The sequence below is a fragment of the Salvelinus sp. IW2-2015 genome, unplaced genomic scaffold (genome assembly GCF_002910315.2).
Source record: "Salvelinus sp. IW2-2015 unplaced genomic scaffold, ASM291031v2 Un_scaffold2291, whole genome shotgun sequence".
NCBI lineage: Eukaryota > Metazoa > Chordata > Actinopteri > Salmoniformes > Salmonidae > Salvelinus > Salvelinus sp. IW2-2015.
This window is the reverse complement of record NW_019943617.1, coordinates 133,394-157,969: the sequence shown is the minus strand read 5'-3', so window position 1 is coordinate 157,969 and position 24,576 is coordinate 133,394. Positions and strand designations below refer to the sequence as shown.

The 24,576-nt window shown below is 45.7% G+C and overlaps 1 protein-coding gene across 1 annotated transcript in view; it reads left to right on the top strand.

Annotated features, from left to right (window-relative positions):
• Positions 1 to 12,472, top strand: part of LOC112073555 (myotubularin-related protein 13) — a 42,494-nt gene extending 30,022 nt beyond the window's left edge. The window contains exons 14-25 of the mRNA XM_024140826.1: positions 682 to 860; positions 2,575 to 2,751; positions 3,148 to 3,249; positions 6,697 to 6,882; positions 7,915 to 8,041; positions 8,358 to 8,488; positions 9,670 to 9,894; positions 9,978 to 10,085; positions 10,302 to 10,492; positions 10,648 to 10,735; positions 10,831 to 10,962; positions 11,118 to 12,472. Of these exons, the coding sequence (XP_023996594.1) occupies positions 682 to 860; positions 2,575 to 2,751; positions 3,148 to 3,249; positions 6,697 to 6,882; positions 7,915 to 8,041; positions 8,358 to 8,488; positions 9,670 to 9,894; positions 9,978 to 10,085; positions 10,302 to 10,492; positions 10,648 to 10,735; positions 10,831 to 10,962; positions 11,118 to 11,216 (1,745 nt within the window). The 3' untranslated portion in view covers positions 11,217 to 12,472. The remainder of the gene's footprint in view (positions 1 to 681; positions 861 to 2,574; positions 2,752 to 3,147; positions 3,250 to 6,696; positions 6,883 to 7,914; positions 8,042 to 8,357; positions 8,489 to 9,669; positions 9,895 to 9,977; positions 10,086 to 10,301; positions 10,493 to 10,647; positions 10,736 to 10,830; positions 10,963 to 11,117) is intronic.
• Positions 12,473 to 24,576: the final 12,104 nt, after the last annotated feature.

Below are 24,576 nucleotides of genomic sequence, written 5' to 3'. Positions count from 1 at the left end.
TTGTATGCAATGTGTGTCTAGCCGTCTCAAGCTGAGATRGGATTTAAAATGTAAGTTACCTGTCTATTGGTTGATGGTTTGATTGGTTGAGAGCTCACTCTAAATTGTTGTAATTGATATMCGGCAGTTTAATTGGACGATGTACTCCATGCCAAAGCTGCTTAAACACTACATGTGGTGTCCTTTTCCTTATCTACAGCCTGGCTCAGACAGGGCCCCTGAGGGCAGTAACAGCAGCATAAGCAAAGCAGARGAAGTATGGTTTATCACAAAAAGGTTCTACCATATACAGCTCTGTATTGTAGGTATCTTGGTGGTCGTAGTTTGTCAAAGAGAAATGAGCATCCTTCAGTTTCTTCCCCTTGGATTAGTGAATGAATAGATCTGTGCCCGTAGATTTGAGTCCAAATTCTATTCTTCAATGTGTCAATATGCTGTAGTCTTTGTCGCGATGTGCCATTCTGTCATTATCATTCCGTTATCTGTTTCCCCGGTATGGTGGTCTCGGCTGTTTGTGCTTAACCAACCCCTCTCTGTGGTCATACATTGTCATGTCAAACATAACGACAGAGGAGCACATGAGTATTGAACCAGGCTAGTTAGCACCTGTGTGTTCCAGCCCTCTACAGGCCTGCGGTGCCAAMTCTAACTGTACTTCTCTCTCTCTCTGTGTTGTTGCAGGTGTCTGGGCCGGCCTGCGTTCCAGCAGCCGCTTCAGCCAGCACCCGTCTGCAGCCGATATTGGTGCCAGGCTGGCAGGGAAGGATTTGGCGCCCCCTGCAGGCAGCGAGAGCCTGCATGCCCAGCTCCTCAAACAGCAGGCTGCCCTCTACATTTTTGGAGAGAAGTCCCACCTCAGGGTAAGACGAGAGCTGGGTCCAAACTTTTATGGGATGATGAGTCCGTAGAGTGTGTGTGTTCAACGTAAAGCTTTATTGTTATTGGGACCTTCAGTTAAAATTCTCAGTAGGGGTCTGGCTAGACTGTGCCACAGAGTTATGGAGTATTTGTCTATGGGAGGGCTAGTACATTTTTACAGGATACTGTGGAGTGGAATCAGGTCACTCCAGTCTAGAATGTGTAACCACTGTTTTGTTCCAGCAGACTACATTTCCAAACTGATAAGGGGACTCTTGATTGCAATTAATCAAAATGATGGTTTATTATTAATACAGTCCCACATCTCTGATAATATTACTTTTGGACTGTTGTTGGATCGTTCTGCTCGTTTCAGTCACTTGTTCGAGTGGAGCAATGTGTCTGTGTGTTGAATGTGAAATTGATATTCTTTTCCTTGGCTAAAAGAGGTTATAAATAAATGTGAGCGAGGTGGAGTCGCCAGCTGTGCGGGTGGCTGTGATTGGCCAGTGGCCACATTGACAGAGACAGTCGTCTCTTAAATGAAACTTCTACTTCATTTCATAACAGAAGCCCTATTTTTACCTCATACAGTACGTCCCAAGTATTTAATATATTCCCTATCTTTGTCTTCTGCTTTAAACATTTTTTATTTTTGTCAGTCAGTTTTACGTGTCTTTTAATCAGTCTTTCAAATCAAATCAAAGGTTATTTGTCACGTGCGCCGAATACAACAGGTGTAGACCTTACAGTGAAATGCTTACTTACAGGCTCTAACCAATGGTGTGAAGAAGAAAAAAAAGTGTGTGTGTGTAGATAAGTAAAGAACTAAAACAACAGTAAAAAGACATTTGAAAAAAGAGTAGCAAGGCTATATACAGACACCTGTTAGTCAGGCTTATTGAGGTAGTATGTACATGTAGGTATCGTTAAAGTGACTATGCATATATGATAAACRGAGAGTAGCAGTAGCGTAAAAAGAGGGGTTGGCGGGTGGTGGGACACAATGCAGATAGCCCGGTTAGCCAATGTGCAGGAGCACTGGTTTGTTGGGCCAATTTAGGTAGTATGTACATGAATGTATAGTTAAAGTGACTATGCATATAAGATAAACAGAGAGTAGCAGCAGTGTACAAGAGGTTGGGGGGCACACAATGCAAATAGTCCGGGTAACCATTTGGTTACCTGTTCAGGAGTCTTAATGGTGTGGGTAAAAACTGTTGAGAAGCCCTTTTGTCCTAGACTTGGCACTCCGTACGCTTGCCATGCGTAGTAGAGAGAACAGTCTGTGGCTGGGGTCTTTGACAATTTTTTAGGGCCTTCCTCTGACACCGCTGGTGTGAGGTCCTAGATGGTAGGCAGCTTTGCACTAGTGATGGTAACTGGGCCGTACGCACTACCCTCTGAAGTGCCTTGCGGTCGCGAGGGCCGAGCAGTTGTCGTACCAGGCAGTGATGCAACAGTCAGGATGTTCTCGATTTGCAGCTGTAGAACCTTTTTGAGGATCTGAGGACCCATGCCAAATCTTTTAGTTTCCTGAGGGGGAATAGGCTTTGTCGTGCCTATTCACGACTGTCTTGGTGTGTTTGGACCAATCTAGTTTGTTGTTGATGTGGACACCAAGGAATTTGAAGTCTTATTTTAATGCTCGTCACTTGTGATAGTTGACTCTCGAGGACTGTTAATTTTCAATGACATTTCTCCTCTTTTTGTCAGGGCTTCAAACTGGACTCTACTCTGAACTGTGAACTGGTGCCTGTGGACTTTGCTGACACGCGCCAGATCAAAGGTGCCTTTAAGAAGCTGCTGAGGGCCTGTGCTCCGAGCGCTACGTCTTCAGACACACAGGACTCCTTCTTCAAAGCCCTGGAGGACTCTGAGTGGATCCTTCAAGTGAGCTCCCATCAAATACACAAACACACACTCACCAATACACATCATACACACCCTCCTACGGTTTCCACAACAACTCACTGACCCTCAGTGAGAGATCTGTGAGAACGAGCCAGCGGCGTGCTCTCATTATCTCCTGTGTGACTGACCTCATCCTATATTCCTCCTCATCCTATAAGCTTATTTCCAAGGGAAATGATAACGATACAAACAGAATGGGAGAACCACCAAATTGTTATCATAGTGCCTTGCAGCCTATGGCCCTGCACTTAAATGTGTCATAAACTACAGAACAATATTATCTGGGAGAAGCCTGCTCGGTCCACACCGTCTTCACAGGAACACTTAAGGCTAACGGCTGAACGTGACAGTGTTGTGTGTGTGTGTTCCCTGCAGCTTCACAAGCTCCTGCAGTTGGCCCTGATTTTGGTGGAGCTGCTGGACAGTGGCTCGTCCGTCCTGCTGAGTCTGGAGGATGGCTGGGACATCACCACACAGGTGAGCCTCACGAACACACACCACTGTCTCTCCCCAGCAGAGTAGTGAAGAGAGGGACTGGGGATTGTAGGAGTGGTAGGAGAAGAGGGGGAAGAAAAGGAAAGAGAGAGACATCTTGACTAAAACTGACAAGTGAAATGTCTACACCAAGGGGTGTCAAACATACGGACCCAGGTCCAATCCAGCCCCACGGGTGGTTAGTAAAAAATCTATTTAAAAAGTGTGTGTGTGTGTGTATAACTCAGCAAAAAAAGAAACATCCCTTTTTCAGGACCCTGTCTTTCAAAGATAATTCGTAGAAATCCAAATAACTTCACAGATCTTCATTGTAAAGGGTTTAAACACTGTTTCCCATGCTATTAATGAATATGCACCTGTGGAACGGTCGTTAAGACACTAACATCTTACAGACGGTAGGCAATTAAGCTTAGACTTAGGTCTAAAGAGGCCTTTCTACTGACTCTGAAAAACACCAAAAGAAGATGCCCAGCCCTGGTCCTGCTCTTAGTCGCTGACGTGACGTGCCTTAAGCATGCTGCAAGGAGCATGAGGACTGCAGATGTGGCCAGGGCAATAAATTGCAATGTCCTTACTGTGAGACACCTAAGACACGCTACAGGGAGACAGGACGGACAGCTGATCGTCCTCGCAGTGGCAGACCACGTGTAACAACAACTGCACAGGATCGGTACATCCGAACATTACACCTGCGGGACAGGTACAGGATGGCAACAACAACTGCCCGAGTTACACCAGGAATGCACAATCCCTCCATCAGTGCTCAGACTGTCCACAATAGGCTGAGAGAGGCTGGACTGAGGGCTTGTAGGCCTGTTGTAAGGCAGATCCTCACCAGACATCACCGGCAACAACGTCGCCTATGGGCACAAACCACCCCGTCGCTGGACCAGACAGAACTGGCAAAAAGTGCTCTTAGATGATGAGTAGCGGTTTTGTCTTACCAGGGGTGATGGTCGGATTCACGCTTATTGTCGAAGGAATGAGCGTTACACCGAGGCCTGTACTCTGGAGCAGCATCGATTTGGAGGTGGAGGGTCCATCATGGTCTGGGGCGGTGTGTCACAGCATCATCGGACTGAGCTTGTTGTCATTGCAGGCAATCTCAACGCTGTGCGTTACAGGGAAGACGTGGTAGGCGACCCCCGAGATGCTGGCCTTCTAGGCAGAGTTCCTCTGTCCAGTGTCTGTGTTCTTTTGCCCATCTTAAACTTTTTTTTATTGGCCAGTCTGAGATATGGCGTTTCTTTGCAACTCTGCCTAGAAGGCCAGCATAACGGAGTCGCCTCTTCACTGTTGACATTGAGACTGGTGTTTTGCGGGCACTATTTAATGAAGCTGCCAGTTGAGGACTTGTGAGGCATCTGTTTCTCAAACTAGACACTCTAATGTACTTGTCCTCTTGCTCAGTTGTGCACCGGGGCCTCCCACTTTCTCTTCTGGTTAGAGTCAGTTTGCGCTGTTCTGTGAAGAGAGTAGTGCACAGTGTTGTATGGGATCTTCAGTTTCTTGGCAATTTCTCACATGGAATAGCCTCATTTCTCAAAACAAGAGTAGACTGACGAGTTTCAGAAAAAGTTATTTGTTTCTAGCCATTTTGAGCCTGTAATCGAACCCACAAATGCTGATGCTCCAGATACTCAACTAGTCTAAAGAAGGCCAGTTTATTGCTTCTTTAATCAGAACAACAGTTTTCAGCTGTGCTAACATAATTGCAAAATGGTTTTCTAATGATCAATTAGCCTTTTAAAATTATAAACTTGGATTAGCTAACAACATGACATTGAAACAAAGGAGTGATGGTTGCTGATAATGGGCCTCTGTATGCCTTTGTAATATTCCATTTAAAAAATCTGCTGTTTCCAGCTACAATAGTCATTTACAGCATTAACTATATCTACACTGTATCTGATCAATTTGATGTTATTTTAAAAAACAAGGACATTTCTAAAGTGACCCCAAAGTTTTGAACGGTAGTATATCAATGAAATGAAAGCTAGACAGTCGGGGAGCGTAGGAACTTTTTAAACGATGGTTATAGAGGCCAATTTTGACTAAATATATCGCGTTTTCCCTCCAGACCTCGTTGAAGACTGTATGCAGCCTCCATGGCATGAGTCCATGAGTTTGACAACCCTGGTCTACGCTTACAGATAATAGGTCATCACATTGTCAGGTCTAACACACAGCTACGCCTTCAGTTTCAACGACTTATTTCCAAAGTTGTTCTGGCACTAGTCTACCAGACAACCAGGCTAGTATACCATGCTGAAATGTGGTGTAACGATACTGAGGCTGTAGGGCCCTGTGTCACTATATGCTGATTTCAATCGTGAAAGTGCTTGATTCTGTTTTTTAGGAGAGTAAACACAAGCTTGTTTTTATCCTCATCTTTTCCTGTTCGCTCAGCGTTTTGTCACATTTTTGCACTGTGAGCTCACATTTTCCATGCCGACCTGTTAAGTGAGCGTGTGTTATTGGGGATGGCATTGTGTGTGTGCGCGTGGCCTCCCAATGTGTACTGGGCCCGTAAAGCCCATGGCTGCAGCGTAAAAGCACTGGTGTAGCCTCGCTTCCCGTGCCTGGCACGTGTCAGGCCCAGAACATCTTGCTCATCACGGTGGGCCCTGATCAGCCTTGCTCCAGGAAATGGGCTCCATATGACTTGGCTCTTCATCTCCTGACCAACTCATAGACAGACACCCAGCAGAGGAGAAGCAGATCCCTGTGTTTCTCGCTCTCCCCTCTTTCCTTTCTARTAGCCCCCTCTTCAGTGATGGTGCTATGGTCATTTAGGAGCTCAGGTCTGTACTGGGGAGGACTGCTGGGCTGTGATGAAGAGGACTTTTCACCAACTCCAGAAAGCCTGCAAAGCCTGCTCTGTTTTTTTGGAGGGTACAGTGGTGCTCTAGAGAGGGAGTGCAATCTGTTTCCCTCATTCATTCCACATGCGTCAGGGTTCATCGGTTAGCTGACACAGAGAGGGATCCAGGCCAAGTGCCGGCAGCATGTGTRCAGTCAGACGACACGCTCTTACAGAAATCAGCCGGAACCGTCCCACTGCATATAGAKGGAGAGGATTCAAACCACAGACAGGAAAGGTAGTGTAACCACAGACCAGGGAGAACAGAGGTTAATGGTTTTGGAAAACGGGGTCAATGGAGACCTCTCCTCGTCACCTACCCCTCTGTCACAGAACTCYGAAGTCCTTGTCACGCCATTGACAGTTGGCAGCTTAGTCAGTCTTCAGAGTTTTAAAGGACTTCAAGAGTTTTATTTCATTCCCACCCTCTAACTCCCCCCGTGTCTCTCTCTCTCTCGTTGTCTCTCTCTCTCGTTGTCTCTCTYTYTCTCGTTGTCTCTCTCTCTCGGTGTCTCTCTTGCCGATGTTCTCTCTCTTTCTCCCTCTCCCTTTCTCTCTCCCTACAGGTGGTGTCCCTGGTCCAGCTGCTGAGTGACCCGTTCTACCGGACTCTGGAGGGCTTCCAGGTGTTGCTGGAGAAGGAGTGGCTGTCCTTCGGCCACAAGTTCAGCCAGCGCTCCAACCTGACCCCCAGCAGCCAAGGCAGTGGTTTCACGCCCATCTTTCTGCAGTTCCTGGACTGCGTGCACCAGGCAAGCCTTGCACACCCACCTCCGAGGCCCACACCCCTTTCATTACCCCCCGTCCACACCCCTCTTCAACCCCTTCCCTCCCTCCCACCATACCTCCTCCATGAGCTCATCACATTCCTTCAGAGAAGAGAAGAGGAGGAGGAGGAGGAGAGAGACTCAGCTGTCATTATCTATGGACTTGGTTGAGTTTTTGTACTCTGCAATCCCCCCATCGGATAAGTAATTTAGACAGAGTTGTACGCTGGGGAGTTTCAGCTGCAGGGCTGTTGCCCAGATGGTCTGTGAACCCCACGGTCAGCGCTGTGCTTTCCGTGCTAGTGTGTTTCACCATCGCATTTCCTCAGTGTTTAGAGCGCTGAGTGGGAAAATTGCAGTTGTGGGGATTAAAAGTCTCTCCTCGGAAGGTGAGGTGGGGGGGGGGGGTGGTTGTGAGAATGATGTGGAGGGTGCAGCTGAAGTGGATTGAGTTTTACATGCTCAAATGCTAACTTTAGAGAACGTTGTGTTTTCTGTCTCCCCAAGGGTCCGGCAGGCCAACTCCCATACACTTACATCAACACATAGTTTCTGAGTTTGTCTTTTGAAACTGGAGGGGCGTCTGCCAAGGAGGCCTGACAGAGGTTCTCTGGGGCCGAAGTGCGATAAACAGGGGGAGAGGGAATTTGATGAGTTTCTGAAAATAGAAGTTCCTCATCTCAGAAACAGCTGTTGTTTTCGCCAGTACGCCCAGGTGGCCCAAAACATGCAAAAGAGCGGCAATGTCCTCTCGCTTGGCCGCTGCTGCACATTGCTGGACCGCTGCCTTCTAGCTCGCCCAGCTTTTGTCTGAGAGTGATGATGTCAGTCACTGGCCTTTGCTCCCTGGTCTCCATTTTATTCTGCCGGTAATGGGGAGTGTATGTAGTCATAACGGACCCATCTGTAGTCATAACACAGGGACATGMTCCAGCCATCACAATGTGTCACCTTTCTCTCTCTCTCGCCATCGCACTCTCGCCATCTCTTCTCTCTCGCCATTTCTCCTCATTGCAGATCCAGGACCAGTGCCCTTTGGAGTTTGAGTTTAATCAGCACTATCTGAAGTTCCTGGCATACCACTACATCTCCAACCGCTTCAAGAACTTCCTCCTGGACTCCGACTACGAACGCCTGGAGCATGGTCGGTATAGTACAAATACAGTGTAAAGGAATGATTTAACAGTAAGGCTGTTAAGATCTGTACGTGTATTTAAAGTCTTTGGCAGAGTTGCCGGCTTCAACAAGCAGAGTGTTGAAACTACTGTTCTGTCTGTGAAATGATATTGTGTAATGATAGTGTAATGGGTCAGGTATTTCAGGATACTGACATGTTGCAGTGAAGCACTTCTAAATTACCTAGATCCTATATCTTATCTTAGATCAGGGATTTGTCAGCTAATAGTGGTAGTGTGTCTCGGCCTGTTGAACAACCTCTTCTTTGTCTCACTCTTCAAAAGGCACATTGTTCGAGGACAAGCCGGGAGACAAGCAGGCCAGGAGGGGGGTCTGTATCTGGGAGTGTATCAGCAGAATGCACCGGAGGAGTCCACTGTTCTTCAACTACCTGTACAGTCCCACAGAGGCTGAGGTGACTGCTTGTCTGTGTCGTCTTTGTTTGTGTGTCTTGTGTGTTGCAACTCCCCAAGCAGTTTGCTGCCATCTCTGACACGTAGCTGTGGTACTTCATTCTGTTTGTCAGCCAGATCCCCAATTGCCTTTTCTCTAGTTCACTCACTGACTCACACGTACGCACACCCAAGTTCTCCTGTTCTGGACATCCTCAGTAGAACGTCCTCAGTAGAACGTCCTCCGTAGAGATACAGGGATCTTCACACTTTCCAGAGCAGCCAGTCCAGCTCCTTAAACTTCAGATCTCTCCCAGATGACATCCACAACGATGGATGGCCAGTCTGCCACTATCTTGCACCAGATGATGCCTTATTGTGGTGACCTTCCAGTGTTCCTCTCCCAGTCCTGCTGAATGTTCTGTAGCGGACTGTTGATGTTGGTGAAGACCGTGAGTCACAGGCCCAGAAGAGCCCAGCTGAACTCTGTTAGCAGTTTCTTATCAATGTTGTTTGGGATCTTTTAATATCTGTGGTCGTAAAGGAAGCGTCTCGCTTAGCCTCTTCCAACTCCCTGACAGGGACTTTCTGATGTTGCTATTTGACCCTGTCTTGGTGCTGTCTCTTATACACATCTAGATGTGTATAAGAGACAGGCTGAACTCTGTTAGCAGTTTCTTATCAATGTTGTTTGGGATCTTTTAATATCTGTGGTCGTAAAGGAAGCGTCTCGCTTAGCCTCTTCCAACTCCCTGACAGGGACTTTCTGATGTTGCTATTTGACCCTGTCTTGGTGTATGTCTGGTCTTCAACTTCAAAGTCCATCCCAATGGGTTAGTTGTGTTCATGGGAACTGTAAATCCTCTTCCCGCTTGCCAGCGATCGTGGCGGCTGTACCCATTATTTCAGGGGCGTATAAATCAGCAGGAGGTGGAGGAAAACAGCCTGTGTGTTTGTGCACCCCGGGCCCCGACGTGATTAAGTGCTCAGGGAAGTGTTAGGTCCGGTGGGCCACATTCTTTCCCACTGGCTGTATACAGTGGTGTGCTCACTGAGAGATTGGACAGATTCACATCATTGGGGAGAGAACTCTACTCTACAGACTTGATTTCAAACTAGCCAAAATAGATATTTGTCTCATGTATTATCTGTGTAAACATATCAGATTATCATAAGTTATTTCTTTGTTTCATATGTTATTTAGCTGGTGCTCAAGCCCTCTATCAGCATCCCTGCTTTGAGGATGTGGGACTTCTTCACGGGGGAGACCCTGTGCACAGGCCCGTCCTATGACTGGAGGATGCAGGCTGTCAGGTCGGAGAGCATGGAGGAGACAGACACCATCGCCACCAGCAAGAGGAGGATCGTGTGGCCCTGCTACAGCAGTGTGGGGCGCGCCCAGCCTGACGCCATCACCAAGCTCCTGGCTGTGAGTTCTAAAAGTCTGAGTTGGGAGGATGTTATCCATGCCTGACTATGTGCCTGATACTGATGAGAGCCCTGTTGTTGCAGGACATAGAGCGGCTGGAGGGGGAGATGAGCCAAGCACCAGAGAGGTGGCAGGCCACTCTGGAGAGGGTCCGAGTCAGTATCCAGGAGGACCTCAAACAGGAGGGAAATGTAAGACAAACACAACACACTTTCCCATGTTTTCTCCTCTCACCCGACTCCTGTTTCCCATAAACCTTACTTAGCCTGAACTCCGCTCTTGTTTACTGGAAGGTTCAGTTAGACAGCATTGTTTGACTCGTCAATCTGTGACACAGACCATCGGGAAGATGTTTTGACTAATGTTTCATGGCTTTTCTTATTCCATCTGTCTTGTCTGTTTTGCAGCTCCGCAAGCAGTCTGCGTCCACCTCGGGGCTGATCCCCACGTCCAGTCTGCAGGCGTTCCAGAGACGTTCCATACTGCACCTGCCTGACACTGGCTTGGGGGAGGACAGCAGCCCCACTGCCACTAACGGGGTCAACCGCCGGGCTGCCACACTCTACAACCAGTTCACCCCCAAGAATGAGGAAAACAGGTGGGTCTCCACTCCCAGCACCGAGATGGCAAACAGGGACCAGGACTTCTAATTACTCCTGTTTCCTCACCCAACTTTTCTGTAAAGCGTTGACACAGACAGAATCTCTCTACCAAGCAGATGTTTTAAATTCATCTTAATGGTGTGTTTTTCAGATCATTTGAGGGGATTCTGTACAAACGAGGAGCACTGCTGAAAGGATGGAAACCTCGCTGGTTTGTTTTGGACATTACAAAACACCAAGTAAGTATTACAGCATGTTGCATGTTGTTACCAGTCTGTTCCAGGTAGTCTCCACTCCTATGCCAGWGGTGTTATATGTGTGTGTGWTGTCCCAGCTGAGGTACTACGACACGGGAGAGGACACTAACTGCCGGGGCCACATTGACCTGGCGGAGGTGGAGTCRGCTCTGATCGCCACCCCCACCATAGGAGCTCCTAAACACATCAGTGAGAAGGCCTTCTTCGACGTGAGTCTCTCTGTTTCTCCATTCCTCTGTCTGCCTGTGATCTTTTCTGTGTTCTGTGGTAGAATACCCTCCAGCCAAGGCATTATCAGGCTCTGTATGTCACATCCCACCTCTCCTGTCACTGTTTAACYGTYGGTTGGGTGTTGTCAYTSCAGYTGAAGACCACCAAGCGAGTGTACAACTTCTGCGCCTCGGATGCCCAGAGCGCCCATCAGTGGATGGACAAGATCCAGAGCTGCATCTCCGACGCTTAACCTCTGAACTCCCCAGCCAGGGCGTGGTCGGGATGTGGTCAGGTCACAGCATTAACACTAAGTGCAGCAAGGTGGCTGAGAGCAGAGACTGTGGGCACATATATACAGTACATATTCAGCTCAGTCACCATGGGAGTGGCTYTACCATGAGGACCACAGTGATCTAAGTGCCTGTTAGTGGAGGCTATGCCATCCATCCATCCATCCTGCTGCCTTGCAGGACTTCAGGCAGTCGTCACAAGTTGATTAATGTGCCCCGGTCTCTGCCATCAGCTCTCTCTGTACTATTCCTTGTTACTGCTACAGGGATCAACACTTATAGTGAAAAGTAAATGGCTGAAACRGATGCCTGAGCACTACTAAGGATAGTTTATGCCATTTCAGTTGTAAATAGATAAAAGCAATAGCACTGGCCATTTTTAAACTGTGGGTTCAATATATAAACGAAGATATATAAAACATACAAGAGAATTTATATCAGATATTTTACAATGAGGAAAAGGTATTGCTGCTTGACGAAAGGTATAAACCACCAAAAACGGAGGTTTTGAAAATGCACAATGTGACAAGGCAATTTGTTTGCACTTAGTTCTATAATATGCACTCCATATAGAATGATAGATTTTCTAACTGAAGCGAACAGCCAGGCAAAAGGCATGACTTTATAATGATGTACATAAGGACCTTATCAAGACAAATTGGAAGAGAGAAAAAACACACTAAAGTTCAAAACATTTTCCTGACATTTTATATTTTAGTGATGTCCTCTATTTTTAACATACACTATGAATGTTTTGACTCATGGATAACAGTTTGTTTGTTCTTGTGATGTAAATTATTTTTTTTATTAAAAGAGTAACTCATGTTGTTAAAGTGTGGTGGCTTAATGTTTTATGTAAATACTCATGTGATATTTCATATTTTTTATATATAACGTGTGTATGCTTTTCTAGCCGTAACTGTAATATAGTAACCTTGTTTCCTATCTTTGATGAGACTGACTGAGCCATTGTGTTTTAGATGAAGAAGAGTCGACTCCTTCTCAGAATATCCAGAAAGGCTCTGTGTTAAGGACTTTTAAATCAATCCATCAGACAGTGTTTGTTTCATCTGTTGTCTGCATCTTCCAGTTTGAGAGAACAAAGCAAAAAACAGCATCAAAGTCATTTCAGAAGCTATATGTTACTGTATCTTTTGTACCATGTTTTGCATTGATACTAATGTTTTGTTTATAAATCAAGAGTACTTGAACTAGACAGATGATTAGTGTGATTATTTTACAGTAGATATGACGGCTGCATATTTGAGATKAAGAGAATTTACAAATGATGAATTATGTGGCTACTGACGAGTGTTTTTTTCAATCYKACAATAATAGCCCTTTAGATGTCACCTACATCTAAAAGTGATGAGAACATACTCTGGCGCCAKWAAKYYYCTATTGTAGGTTGCAAAATACCTCATTTATTTGCAGATAATAGGTTACAAGATATAGGGAACAAACCTGAACCTAATCTAAGCCACTTGAAATAGGTTTGGCTTGTTATGAGCCTCTCCTCTTGTTAAAAATAGTCTCTCTTTTCTCATGAAAGGTAAGCAGACACCACTGCAGCAGAATAGTTCATATGGCCCGAGCCAAAAACCGGGTTTGGCAAGGATGTTTCACTTCCAACAATAAGTAAGGAACTGGGCGAGAAACCCAACACAGAGCCACTGGCGTCTGCTTGGCGAGACTCGAAGGCACTCCTGGTCCTGGAGAGACCTGTCCCACAGCAGGAAGGCGGGAAAGCCCTAAACTGAAGTTCTCTAGAAGACATTGTGGACATATTCCTGATCCTGAGCACTCTCTCCCAGCTGGCTTGTACTGCGAGCAGGTGCAGTGCTGGCTAACATCTGGACAGACGCTCCTCTGGCAGGTTTCTCCATATTTAGCTGCCCCCTGGAGGAGTGGATTTACGCCTCCGCCCATGACGAGACGGATGAGGCGGAAGTGGGGATCCGGTTGGATTTTCAGGAATGGAGGCGTTGGGACTGCTCAGTCCCTTAAGGAGTTAGTGGTTTAAGACTCACTCAACAGGACGATGATGAATCCAAACTCACTGGTTCACCGCTGTGATTGTAGTTCATTGACTGTTCTATGACTATTTCACAAATAGATTGTCTGTGTTAGTAAATAATCTATTACATGAGGCTGAGCAGGACATGAGGCTGAGCAGGACATGAGGCTGAGCAGGACATGAGGCTGAGCAGGACATGAGGCTGAGCAGGACATGAGGCCTTGTTAATGTTACACAATTCTCCAGATGCAACAGTATACAGTGCATTCAGTAAGTATTCAGAACCATTCCCTTTTTCCACATTTTGTTACGTTTCAGCCTTATTCTAAAATGTTCCTCATTGATCTACACACAATATCAAGGCAAAACCCGGTTATTAAACATTTTTGAAAAAGTATAAAAAATAGAAATACCTTATTTACATAAGTACTCAGACCCTATGCTATGAGACTCGAAATTGAGCTCAGATGCATCCTGTTTCCACTGATCATCCTTGAGATTGTCTACAACTTGATTTCTACAAATCCATTGATTGGAAATTATTTGTAAAGGTCCCACAGTTGACAATGCATGTCAGAGCAAAAGCCAAGCCACGAGGTCGAAGGAATTGTCCATAGAGCTCCAAGACAGGGTTGTGTCAAGGCACAGATGGGTACCAAAAAATGTCTGCAGCATTGAAGGTCCCCAAGAACATGGTGGCCTCCATCATTCTACAATGAAAGAAGTCTGAGGTCCTGAGCGCTCTGGAGCAGGTTTTCATCAAGGATCTCTCTGCACTTTGCTCCGTTCATCTTTCCCTCGATCCTGACTAGTCTTCCAGTCCCTGCCACTGAAGAATATCCCCACAGCATGCTGCTGCCACCACCATGCTTCACTGTAGGGATGGTGCCAGGTTTCCTCCAGACGTGACGCTTGGCATTCAGGCCTAAGAGTTCAATCTTGTTTCTCATGGTCAGAGTTCTTTAGGTGCCTTTTGGCTAACTCCAAATGGGCTGCTGTGTGCCTTTTACTGAAGAGTGGCTTCTGTCTGGCCACTCTACCATAAAGGCCTGATTGGTGGTGTGCTGCAGAGATGGTTGTCCTTCTGGAAGATCCTGGAGCTCTGTCAGAGTGACCATCGGGTTCTTGGTCACCTCCCTGACCAAGGCCCTACTCCCACGATTGCTCAGTTTGACCGGGCAGCCAGCTCTAGAGTCTTGATGGTACCAAACTTCTTCCATTTAATGATGGAGGCCACTGTGTTCTTGGGGACTTTCAATGCTGCAGACATTTTTGCATACCCTTCCCCAGATCTCTGCATTGACACAATCCTGTCTCGGAGCTCTAAGACAATTCCTTCAACCTCATGGCTTGGTTTTTGCTCTGACATGCACTGTCAACTGTGGGACCATACATAGACACGTGTGTGCCTTTCCAAAGCATGTCCAATCAATTGAATTTACCACAGGTTGAGTCCAATCAAATTGTAGAAACATCTCAAGGATGATCAATGGAAACACGATGCACCTGAGCTCAATTTCAAGTCTCACAGCAAATAAGGTATTTCTGTTTTTTATTTTTAATACATTTGCAAAAAAATCTAAACCTGTTTTTGCGTTGTCATTATGGGGTATTGTGTGTAGATTGAGGGGGGGAACAATTTAATACATTTTAGAATAAGGCTGTAATGTAACAAAATGTGAAAAAATTAAACGGGTCTGAATCCTTTCCGAAGGCACTGGCAAAAGGTGCAACAAAAAGAAGATTATTTGTACTGCAACTGTTGAGACAAACGGTGTTTAATTGTAAAGTTATATAATACTGTAAGATATCATTATGGTTTTGTGCATTCTGAATGTTTTCCACATTAGCTCATAGTAATTAGTCCTGGTGGTTTAGGAGAATAATCCCTTGAATCAGAATGGAAATCAAAACCTACTGCAAGTTCAAGATTCTGATTCATTTTGATCATATCTAGTGTCATAGTTACAGTTCTTGCTCCGATCCCAAGAAATTAATTCTAAATATAAGTTATAATTGTAGGACTATGAACCTAAAAATAACTCCCTATCGACTGGCAGGCGATAAATGCAAAACAAATGTTTTTTATTGGCCTCCCAAATCCCCAAGTCCCCATGGCTGTTTTTCGTTTACAGGGCACATCAGCAATGTGGGCTATGTCCTGGAAGAAGTTGAGCTACACTAAAGCTACCCTTAAGAAACTTATAGTTTAGTTAACTAAAGTTACTTTGAAAAGTAGTTTACTACATCCAAACTAAATTATCATAACTAAATCTGAAGTTGCAAGGTCAGATCACTTTGGAGTCAGATGTTAGAATATATAATTTAGCCTAATAAACACAATGTTTCAAGTGAGAGTTAGGCAGGTCAGATTTAGAAAAATAAAATCTTGCCTACTACTTTACCCATATTTTCTTTCTGCAAAAAAAGTAGTGTGTAATTCCAGAAGTCAGCTACACTGCTGCATGGTAAAAAATGTATGAACTACTGAAAACACTACCAAGATTTTTATTTAGTTCAACTACCACTAAGCTACAGCAAACTGTGATGAAATTACTTCTAGTAGTTTACTACTAACCAAAACTGGCTATTTCAGTGTGACCCAGGATTGTACATGGGTGATTCACAGTTCTGAGAACCCAATAGTTTCAGGGGGCTTTGGCCCTCACAATGCACCTGCTCCAACACTCACAAAATACTCCTCCCACCATTGATCTCAACTCTGGGCAATTCATTTCCGCTCTTCAGAAAGGACGAGAATATAACCGTATGACAAAGCCACGACTTGTCAGTTTAGTTCAGGGGAATCATGTTTGTGAATCATTAGGACAGTCATGGGATGATCTTATCTGGACCTCACCCCTCGACCCCTATTTGGAGCATGATTGTAATGTTAATTTATAGCCATGACAGGCAGATTCTCCTTGGCTTTGGGGGGTAAGACAAGAGTTTGCTGTGTTGGCTTTTCCTCGGCCCACTTGGTGTCATTTGTCTGAGGCCATCCATGTACTTATGTCAATCCACCCACGTTGTTAGTGACCCTAACTTCTACCCTACGGAGCCCAGGGTCCAACATGTGCACTAGTCAGAGCTGTGAGGTCACTCTGGGAAGACATTTCAACCAGAAACCAGGCATCTGCAAGAGATTTATTAATTACCAGACCATCCGAAAGAATGTTCCCATTTCAAATCTATTGAGATGAGAATCTGTTGGACAGGCGTCAGATAAACTGGATGCGGGTATTAAGGTTCTTTAAGACACATGGGGTTAGACGGGTCAGAGTATTGTTGCCTTATATTTGGAATGTAGAGGCTTGTGCAATTAAGTCACAGAGATGAAGTCCTCCATTCCCCGACGGGTAGTACTGAGAACGGCCTGAATCCCTGCTGAATCACGTGCCTGCATTTTTCAGATCTGGATATTATTTTTATTTGTTTATTTTGATCCCATTAGCCTTTGCTGAAGCAAGCACCTACTCTTCCTGGTGTCCACAAAAACACAACACATGACAAGTGACAAAACACTGATGGACAACGACGTTCACACAAATTTCAAATACAGCAATATACAAACAATACAACAAAATAATGTGTGTGTGGTTCCATGAAATGTTGTTTAACCTGTTTTTAAAGGTAATTTTGCTGTTTGCTGGAGTAATTGGAGATGGAAGGGAGTTCCATGCGTTCATGGCTCTGTATAATACTGTGCGTTGCCGTGAATTAGTTTTGGACATGGGGACTGTGAAGAAACGCCTGGTGGCATGTCATGTGGGGACGTGTTCCGGGTAGCCTCAGAGATAATACGACGTATACGCTGATTCGGTGAGTGAGTTTATAAGGAAGTGCATAGGAGATGTTGTAGCCACTGTGACTATTAAAACCTACCCTGACCAGAAACCGTGGATAGATGGCGGCATTCGTGTAAAACTGAAAGCGCGAACCACCGCATTTATATTATACCACCGCATATATATTGTTTTCACTAATATTTTTACCTCTTGGGGATGTTATTCGAAAACATAATGTTAACTTTCACTGCTATGCGGATGACACACAGCTGTACATTTCAATGAAACATGGTGAAGCCCCAAAATTGCCCTCGCTAGAAGCCTGTGTTTCAGACATAAGGAAGTGGATGGCTGCAAACGTTCTACTTTTAAACTCGGACAAAACAGAGATGCTTGTTCTAGGTCCCAAGAAACAAAGAGATCTTCTGTTAAATCTGACAATTAATCTTGATGGTTGTAAAGTCGTCTCAAATAAAACTGTGAAGGACCTCGGCGTTACTCTTGACCCTGATCTCTTTTTGACGAACATATCAAGACTGTTTCAAGGACAGCTTTTTTCCATCTACGTAACATTGCAAAATCAGAAAGTTCTGTCCAAAAATGATGCAGAAAAATTAATCCATGCATTTGTTACTTCTAGGTTAGACTACTGCAATGCTCTACTTTCCGGCTACCCGGATAAAGCACTAAATAAACTTCAGTTAGTGCTAAATACGGCTGCTAGAATCCTGACTAGAACCAAGAAATTTTGATCATATTACCCAGTGCTAGCTTCCCTACACTGGCTTCCTGTTAAGGCAAGGGCTGATTTCAAGGTTTTACTGTTAACCTATAAAGCGTTACATGGGCTTGCTCCTACCTATCTTTCCGAGTTGGTCCTGCCGTACATACCTATACGTACGCTACGGTCACAAGACGCAGGCCTCCTAATTGTCCCTAGAATTTCTAAGCAAACAGCGGAGGCAGGGCTTTCTCCTATAGATCTCCATTTTTATGGAACGGTCTGCCTACCATGTGAGAGACGCAGACTCGGTCTCAACCTTTAAGTCTTTACTGAAGACTTATCTCTTTCAGTAGGTCATATGATTGAGTGTAGTCTGGCCCAGGAGTGTGAAGGTGAACGGAAAGGCTCTGGAGCAACGAACCGCCCTTGCTGTCTCTGCCTGGCGGTTTCCCCTCTCTCCACTGGGATTCTCTGCCTCTAACCCTATTACAGGGGCTGAGTCACTGGCTTACTGGTGCTCTTTCATGCCGTCCCTGGGAGGGGTGCGTCACTTGAGTGGGTTGAGTTACTGACGTGATCTTCCTGTCTGGGTTGGCGCCCCCCTTGGTTTGTGCTGTGGTGGAGATCTTTGTGGGCTATACTCGGCCTTGTCTCAGGATTGTAAGTTGGTGGTTGAAGATATCCCTCTAGTGGTGTGGGGGCTGTGCTTTGGCAAAGTGGGTGGGGTTATATCCTTCCTGTTTGGCCCTGTCCGGGGGTTTCTTCTGATGGGGCCACAGTGTCTTCTGACCCCTCCTGTCTCAGCCTCCAGTAATTATGCTGCAGTAGTTTATGTGTCGGGGGCTAGAGTCAGTTGGTTATACCTGGAGTACTTCTCCTATCTTATCCAGTGTCCTGTGTAAATTTAAGTATGCTCTCTCTAATTCTCTCGTTCTCTTCTTTCTTTCTCTCTCTCGGAGAACCTGAGCCCTAGGACCATACGTCACGGCAAACCGGGCATGATGACTCCTTGCTGCCCAGTCCGCCTGGCCTTGCTGCTATCCAGTTTCAGCTGTTCTGCCTGCGGTTATGGAACCCTACCTGTCCCAGACCTGCTGTTTTCAACTCTTAATGATCGGCTATGAAAAGCCAACTGATATTTATTCCTGATTATTATTTGACCATGCTTGTCATTTATGAACATTTTGAAAATCTTGGCTCTCTCTAATTCTCTCCTTCTCTCTTTCTTTCTCTCTCTCGGAGGACCTGAGCCCTAGGACCATACGTCACGGCAAACCGGGCATGATGACTCCTTGCTGTCCCAGTCCGCCTGGCCTTGCTGCTATTCCAGTTTCAGCTGTTCTGCCTGCGGTTATGGAACCCCTACCTGCCCAGACCTGCTGTTTTCAACTCTTAATGATCGGCTATGAAAAGCCAACTGATATTTATTCCTGATTATTATTTGACCATGCTTGTCATTTATGAACATTTTGAAAATCTTGGCTCTCTCTAATTCTCTCCTTCTCTCTTTCTTTCTCTCTCTCGGAGGACCTGAGCCCTAGGACCATACGTCACGGCAAACCGGGCATGATGACTCCTTGCTGTCCCAGTCCGCCTGGCCTTGCTGCTATCCAGTTTCAGCTGTTCTGCCTGCGGTTATGGAACCCCTACCTGTCCCAGACCTGCTGTTTTCAACTCTTAATGAGCGGCTATGAAAAGCCAACTGTATTTATTCCTGATTATTATTTGACCATGCTTGTCATTTATGAACATTTTGAAAATCTTGGCTCTCTTCAATTCTCTCCTTCTTCTCTTTTCTTTCTCTCTCTCGGAGGACCTGAGCCCTAGGACCATACGTCACGGCAAACCGGGCATGATGACTCCTTGCTGTCCCCAGTCCGCCTGGCCTTGCTGCTATTCCAGTTTCAGCTGTTCTGCCTGCGGTTATGGAACCCCTACCTGTCCCAGACCTGCTGTTTTCAACTCTTAATGAGCGGCTATGAAAAGCCAACTGATATTTATTCCTGATTATTATTTGACCATGCTTGTCATTTATGAACATTTTGAAAATCTTGGCTCTCTCTAATCTCTCCTTCTCTCTTTCTTTCTTCTCTCTCGGAGGACCTGAGCCCAGGACCATACGTCACGGCAAACCGGCATGATGACTCCTTGCTGTCCCAGTCCGCCTGGCCTTGCTGCTATTCCAGTTTCAGCTGTTCTGCCTGCGGTTATGGAACCCCTACCTGTCCCAGACCTGCTGTTTTCAACTCTTAATTATCGGCTATGAAAGCCAACTGATATTTATTCCTGATTATTATTTGACCATGCTTGTCATTTATGAACATTTTGAAAATCTTGGCTCTCTCTAATTCTCTCCTTCTCTCTTTCTTTCTCTCTCCGGAGGACCTGAGCCCTAGGACCATACGTCAGGACTACAGGCATGATGACTCCTTGCTGTCCCAGTCCACCTGGCCTTGCTGCTATTCCAGTTTCAACTGTTCTGCCTGCGGTTAGGAACCGCCACCTGTCCCAGACCTGCTATTTTCAACTCTTAATGATCGGCTATGAAAAGCCAACTGAAAAATTATTCATGATTATTATTTGACCATGCTTGTCACTTATGATATTTTGGAACATCTTGGCATAGTTCTGTTATAATCTCCACCCGGCACAGCCAGAAGAGGACTGGCCACCCCTCATAGCCTGGTTCCTCTCTAGGTTTCTTCCTAGGTTTTGGCCTTTCTAGGGAGTTTTTCCTAGCCACCGTGCTTCTACACCTGCATTGCTTGCTGTTTGGGGTTTTAGGCTGGGTTTCTGTACAGCACTTCGAGATATTAGCTSATGTACGAAGGGCTATATAAAATAAACTTGATGTTGATGATTTAACAATGGAAAGGTGGCTGGGATTATGGCAGAATAAAAACTGTAGTTATTCCCTCCGCAAGGCAATGAAACAAGCGAAATGTCAGTACAAAAAGTGGAGTTGTAATTCAACAGCTCAGATACGAGACGTATGTGGCAGGGTCTACAGACAATCACGGACTACAAAAATAAAACCATCCACGTCACGGACACAGACGTCTTGCTTCCAGACTAAACACCTTCTTTTCCCGCATTGATGATATTACAGTGCCACCGACGTGGCCCGCTACCAAGGACTGTGTGCTCTCCTTCTCTGTGGCCGACATGAGTAAGACATTTAAACGTGTTAACCCTCGCAAGGCTGCCGGCCCAAATGGTATCCCTAGCCGTGTCCTCAGAGTATGCGCAGACCAGATGGCTGGTGTGTTTACGGACGTATTCAATCTTTCCTTATCCCAGTCTGCTGTCCCCACATGTTCAAATGTTCTGTATGTTCAGTTAAGGGCAAGGTGTGCTGCTCTGTTTTGAGCCAGCTGCATCTTTGCTAGATACWCTACATGGCCAAGCATATGTGGACACCAGCTCGTCGAACATCTCATTACAAAATCATGGGCATTAATAGGGAGTTGGTCCCCCTTTTGCTGCTATAACAGCCTCCACTCTTCTGGGAAGGCTTTCCACTAGATGTTGGAACATTGCTGTGCGGACTTGCTTCCATTCAGCCACAAGAGCATTAATTAGGTCAGGCACTGATGTTGGGCGATTAGGCCTGGCTCGCTTCGATGGGCTGGAGGTCAGGGCTCTGTGCAGGCCAGACAAGTTCTCCCACGCCAATCTCGACAAACTGTTTCTATATGGACCTCGCTTTGTGCACGGGGGCATTGTCATGCTGAAACAGGAAAGGGCCTTCCCCAAACTGTTGCCACAAAGAATCATCTAGAATGTCATTGTATGCTGTAGCGTTAAGATCTCTCTTCATTGGAACTAAGGTGCCTATCCCGAACCATTTAAAACAGACCCAGACCATTATTCCTCCTCCACCAAACGTTACAGTTGGCACTATGCATTGGGGCAGGTAGCRTTCTCCTGGCATCCCCCAAACCCAGATTTGTCCTTCGGACTGCCAGATAGTGAAACGTGTTTCATCACTCCAGAGAACGTGTTTCCACTGCTCCAGAGTCCAATGGTGGCAAAGTTTCCATGGCTGCTCGGCCATGGAAACTCATTTCATGAAGCTCCCGACAAACAGTTCGCGGCTGAGACGTTGTTGCTCCTAGRCGTTTCCACTTCACAAAAACAGCTCTTACAGTTGACTGGGGCAGCTCTAGCAGGGCAGAAATTTGGCAAACTCACTTGTTAGAAAGGTGGCATCCTATGACGCTGCCAGGTTGAAAGTCACTGAGCTCTTCAGTAAGGCCATTCTATTGCCAATGTTTGTCTATTGAGATTGCATGGCTGTGTGCTTGATTGTATACACCTGTCAGCAACGGGTGTAGCTGAAATAGCCAAATCCAATAACTTTTAACTGGATAAACGTTAGCATCAAATCTATTAATAGGCAATTAAACATTGGGTCCAAAAACGGTGTTGTAAAACATTATTTAAGGAAGAACATGTTTGTGTGTAGTGGTGTTTGTCCATTTACTGCTGGATCCCATCAGTCATTGTGTTTAGGACAAAAATAAAAAGGTTTACAGAAAAAGTTAAACTCACAGGGACCCAGCAATCTGATTCAAACTTCATCATTGTGAAAGACAAAGCCTTGAAGTATATTATTTGAATGATGGCCAATCATACAAACAAACCATGCCGTAAATGGAGCTGGTGTAATTTGTAGCATTATCTTTTGATGCGCCACATTCCAGGTTGATGTGACAACCAAGAACTGGAGTTTCAGTTTCTGAGTGAGAGCACAGGCCTGTATTTGTATGTGTTGTCTGTTGCCCAAGCTAGTGCAGGTCCCTATCTCTATTGATGGCCTTGACTGGCGTGTGGTAGTAGTAGTTGTCAGATTGGTGCATTGGATCCCTGTCATTGTTGTCAATCCTGACCCTCTGGCCTTGGGATGAACTGTCTGCCGCGTGATGTCAAGGCCCCCATTGGGAGCATGGATGCTGGCTGCATCTGATGCCCACATATGATAGTTTCAGATAGTTTAACAGTCCTTCTCTGTTACAGCTGACTCCAGACGGGAAGGAGGAGACGCTCCAGTGAAGAGAGGGGGGCAGAAAGGTGTGTATGAGGGCGCCTCCCCTGTCAGATGCCAGGAACACAGTGATGTTATTGTGCCGTATTCCCATTCTTGATAAAGAGACCTGGGCCCTGCATGTCATGTGTGCTGCTTAAATGATGCATCATTGTAGCTGTCCATGGTTTATGATAACTAGCGACTTTGTCAACATGCTTTTTAACTGATGCCTGGGATACAGTAGTTTGGGGAACTTACCATATATCTTTTCTGTTTGAAGCCCAAGCAATAATTCAAACCTCAAAAGCAACATTGGCGTCCCTTAGACTTCAGAGGGTCATGAGAGAGTCTGGGAATAGGTCATGAGATGGTTGCAAATAATACCGAGYATTTTTCTATTTGACCAATTTGAACATAAAAGCAAGAGGTTTGTTTTCCTATAATTATTAATGGGCAAGATACATTTTAGAGGACTCATATTTCAGACATGGATGACATGGGCAACAGAGCGGCAGTAGGATAGACTTACTGTAYATAATTAAAGTGGAATAGCCATCAACAGTCACAAAATGTAAACCTCAGTCTGTATCTGTTTGAGTCTGTCTGATCTCATCCATCATCCCAGCCTAAGTATTCACACAGTAATGGCCTGGTCCATGTCCTGGCAACACACAGTTTTGCTGGGACAGTAAAATATCAAACTCATCCCCAAAGCCAACACCTCTTTGGCCGCCTTTCCTTCCAGTTCTCTGCTGCCAATGATTGGAAAAGAATTCAAAAATCGCTGAAGTTGGAGACTTATATCTCCCTCACTAACTTTAAGCATCAGCTATCTGAGCAMCTTACCAATTGCTGCAGCTGTACACAGCCCATCTGTAAATAGCCCATCCAACTACCTACCTCATCCCTATATTGTTTTTATTTACTTTTTTTGCTATTTCGTACACCAGTATTTCTACTTGCACATCATCATCTGCACATCAATCACTACAGTGTTAATTTGCTAAATTGTAATTACTTCACTACTATGGCCTATTTATTGCCTTACCTCCTTACTCCATTTGCACACACTGTATATAGATTTTTCTATTGTGAAAAAAGAGAGAGATCCCAGCGTTCCCATCCGCTCCAGGCTTTTGTCCAACGTTGTGAGCCGCACCTGGAGGAGGGTGCAGGTCCTGCAACTTTGCGTTACAGGGAAGCAGCTGTGGAGAGCCGACCAAATAAACGAGGATTAAGAGTCTAAGGTATTGTCGGGTCAGAAGTGTGGCTTCCACTCGTACCTTCACCCTTACGACAGCTTCTCGGCAGTTGACTCGGCGGTTCATTGGTCCGTTCCGTGGTCCTCTCAGGTCATACAATCCTGTCGCTGTGCGACTGCTTTCTTCGCGACATCTTCGTCCGCGTCCACCCTGTCTTCCCATGTCCTCTTGTGTCAAGCTTTTCTTACGCGCCCCCCGTTCGTCTTCTCCCCCCCGCCCCCGTCCTTGTGAGGGGCGCTCCTACTTACAAGGTACGGAAGATCATGGACATGCGTTCTCGGGGACGTGGGTCACGCAGTACTTAGTGGATTGGGGAGGTGTTAACGGTCCTGAGGAGAGGAGTTTGGGTTCCATCTCGGGACGTGCTGACCGTTCGTTGATTGATGTATATTCCTTCGTTGCGCCAGGGTTCCTCCTCGAGTGCGCCAGGAGGCGCTCGGTGAGTGGGGGGGTACTGTCATGTTTTGTCATTGATCATCATGTCTTGTCCCTGTGCTTCC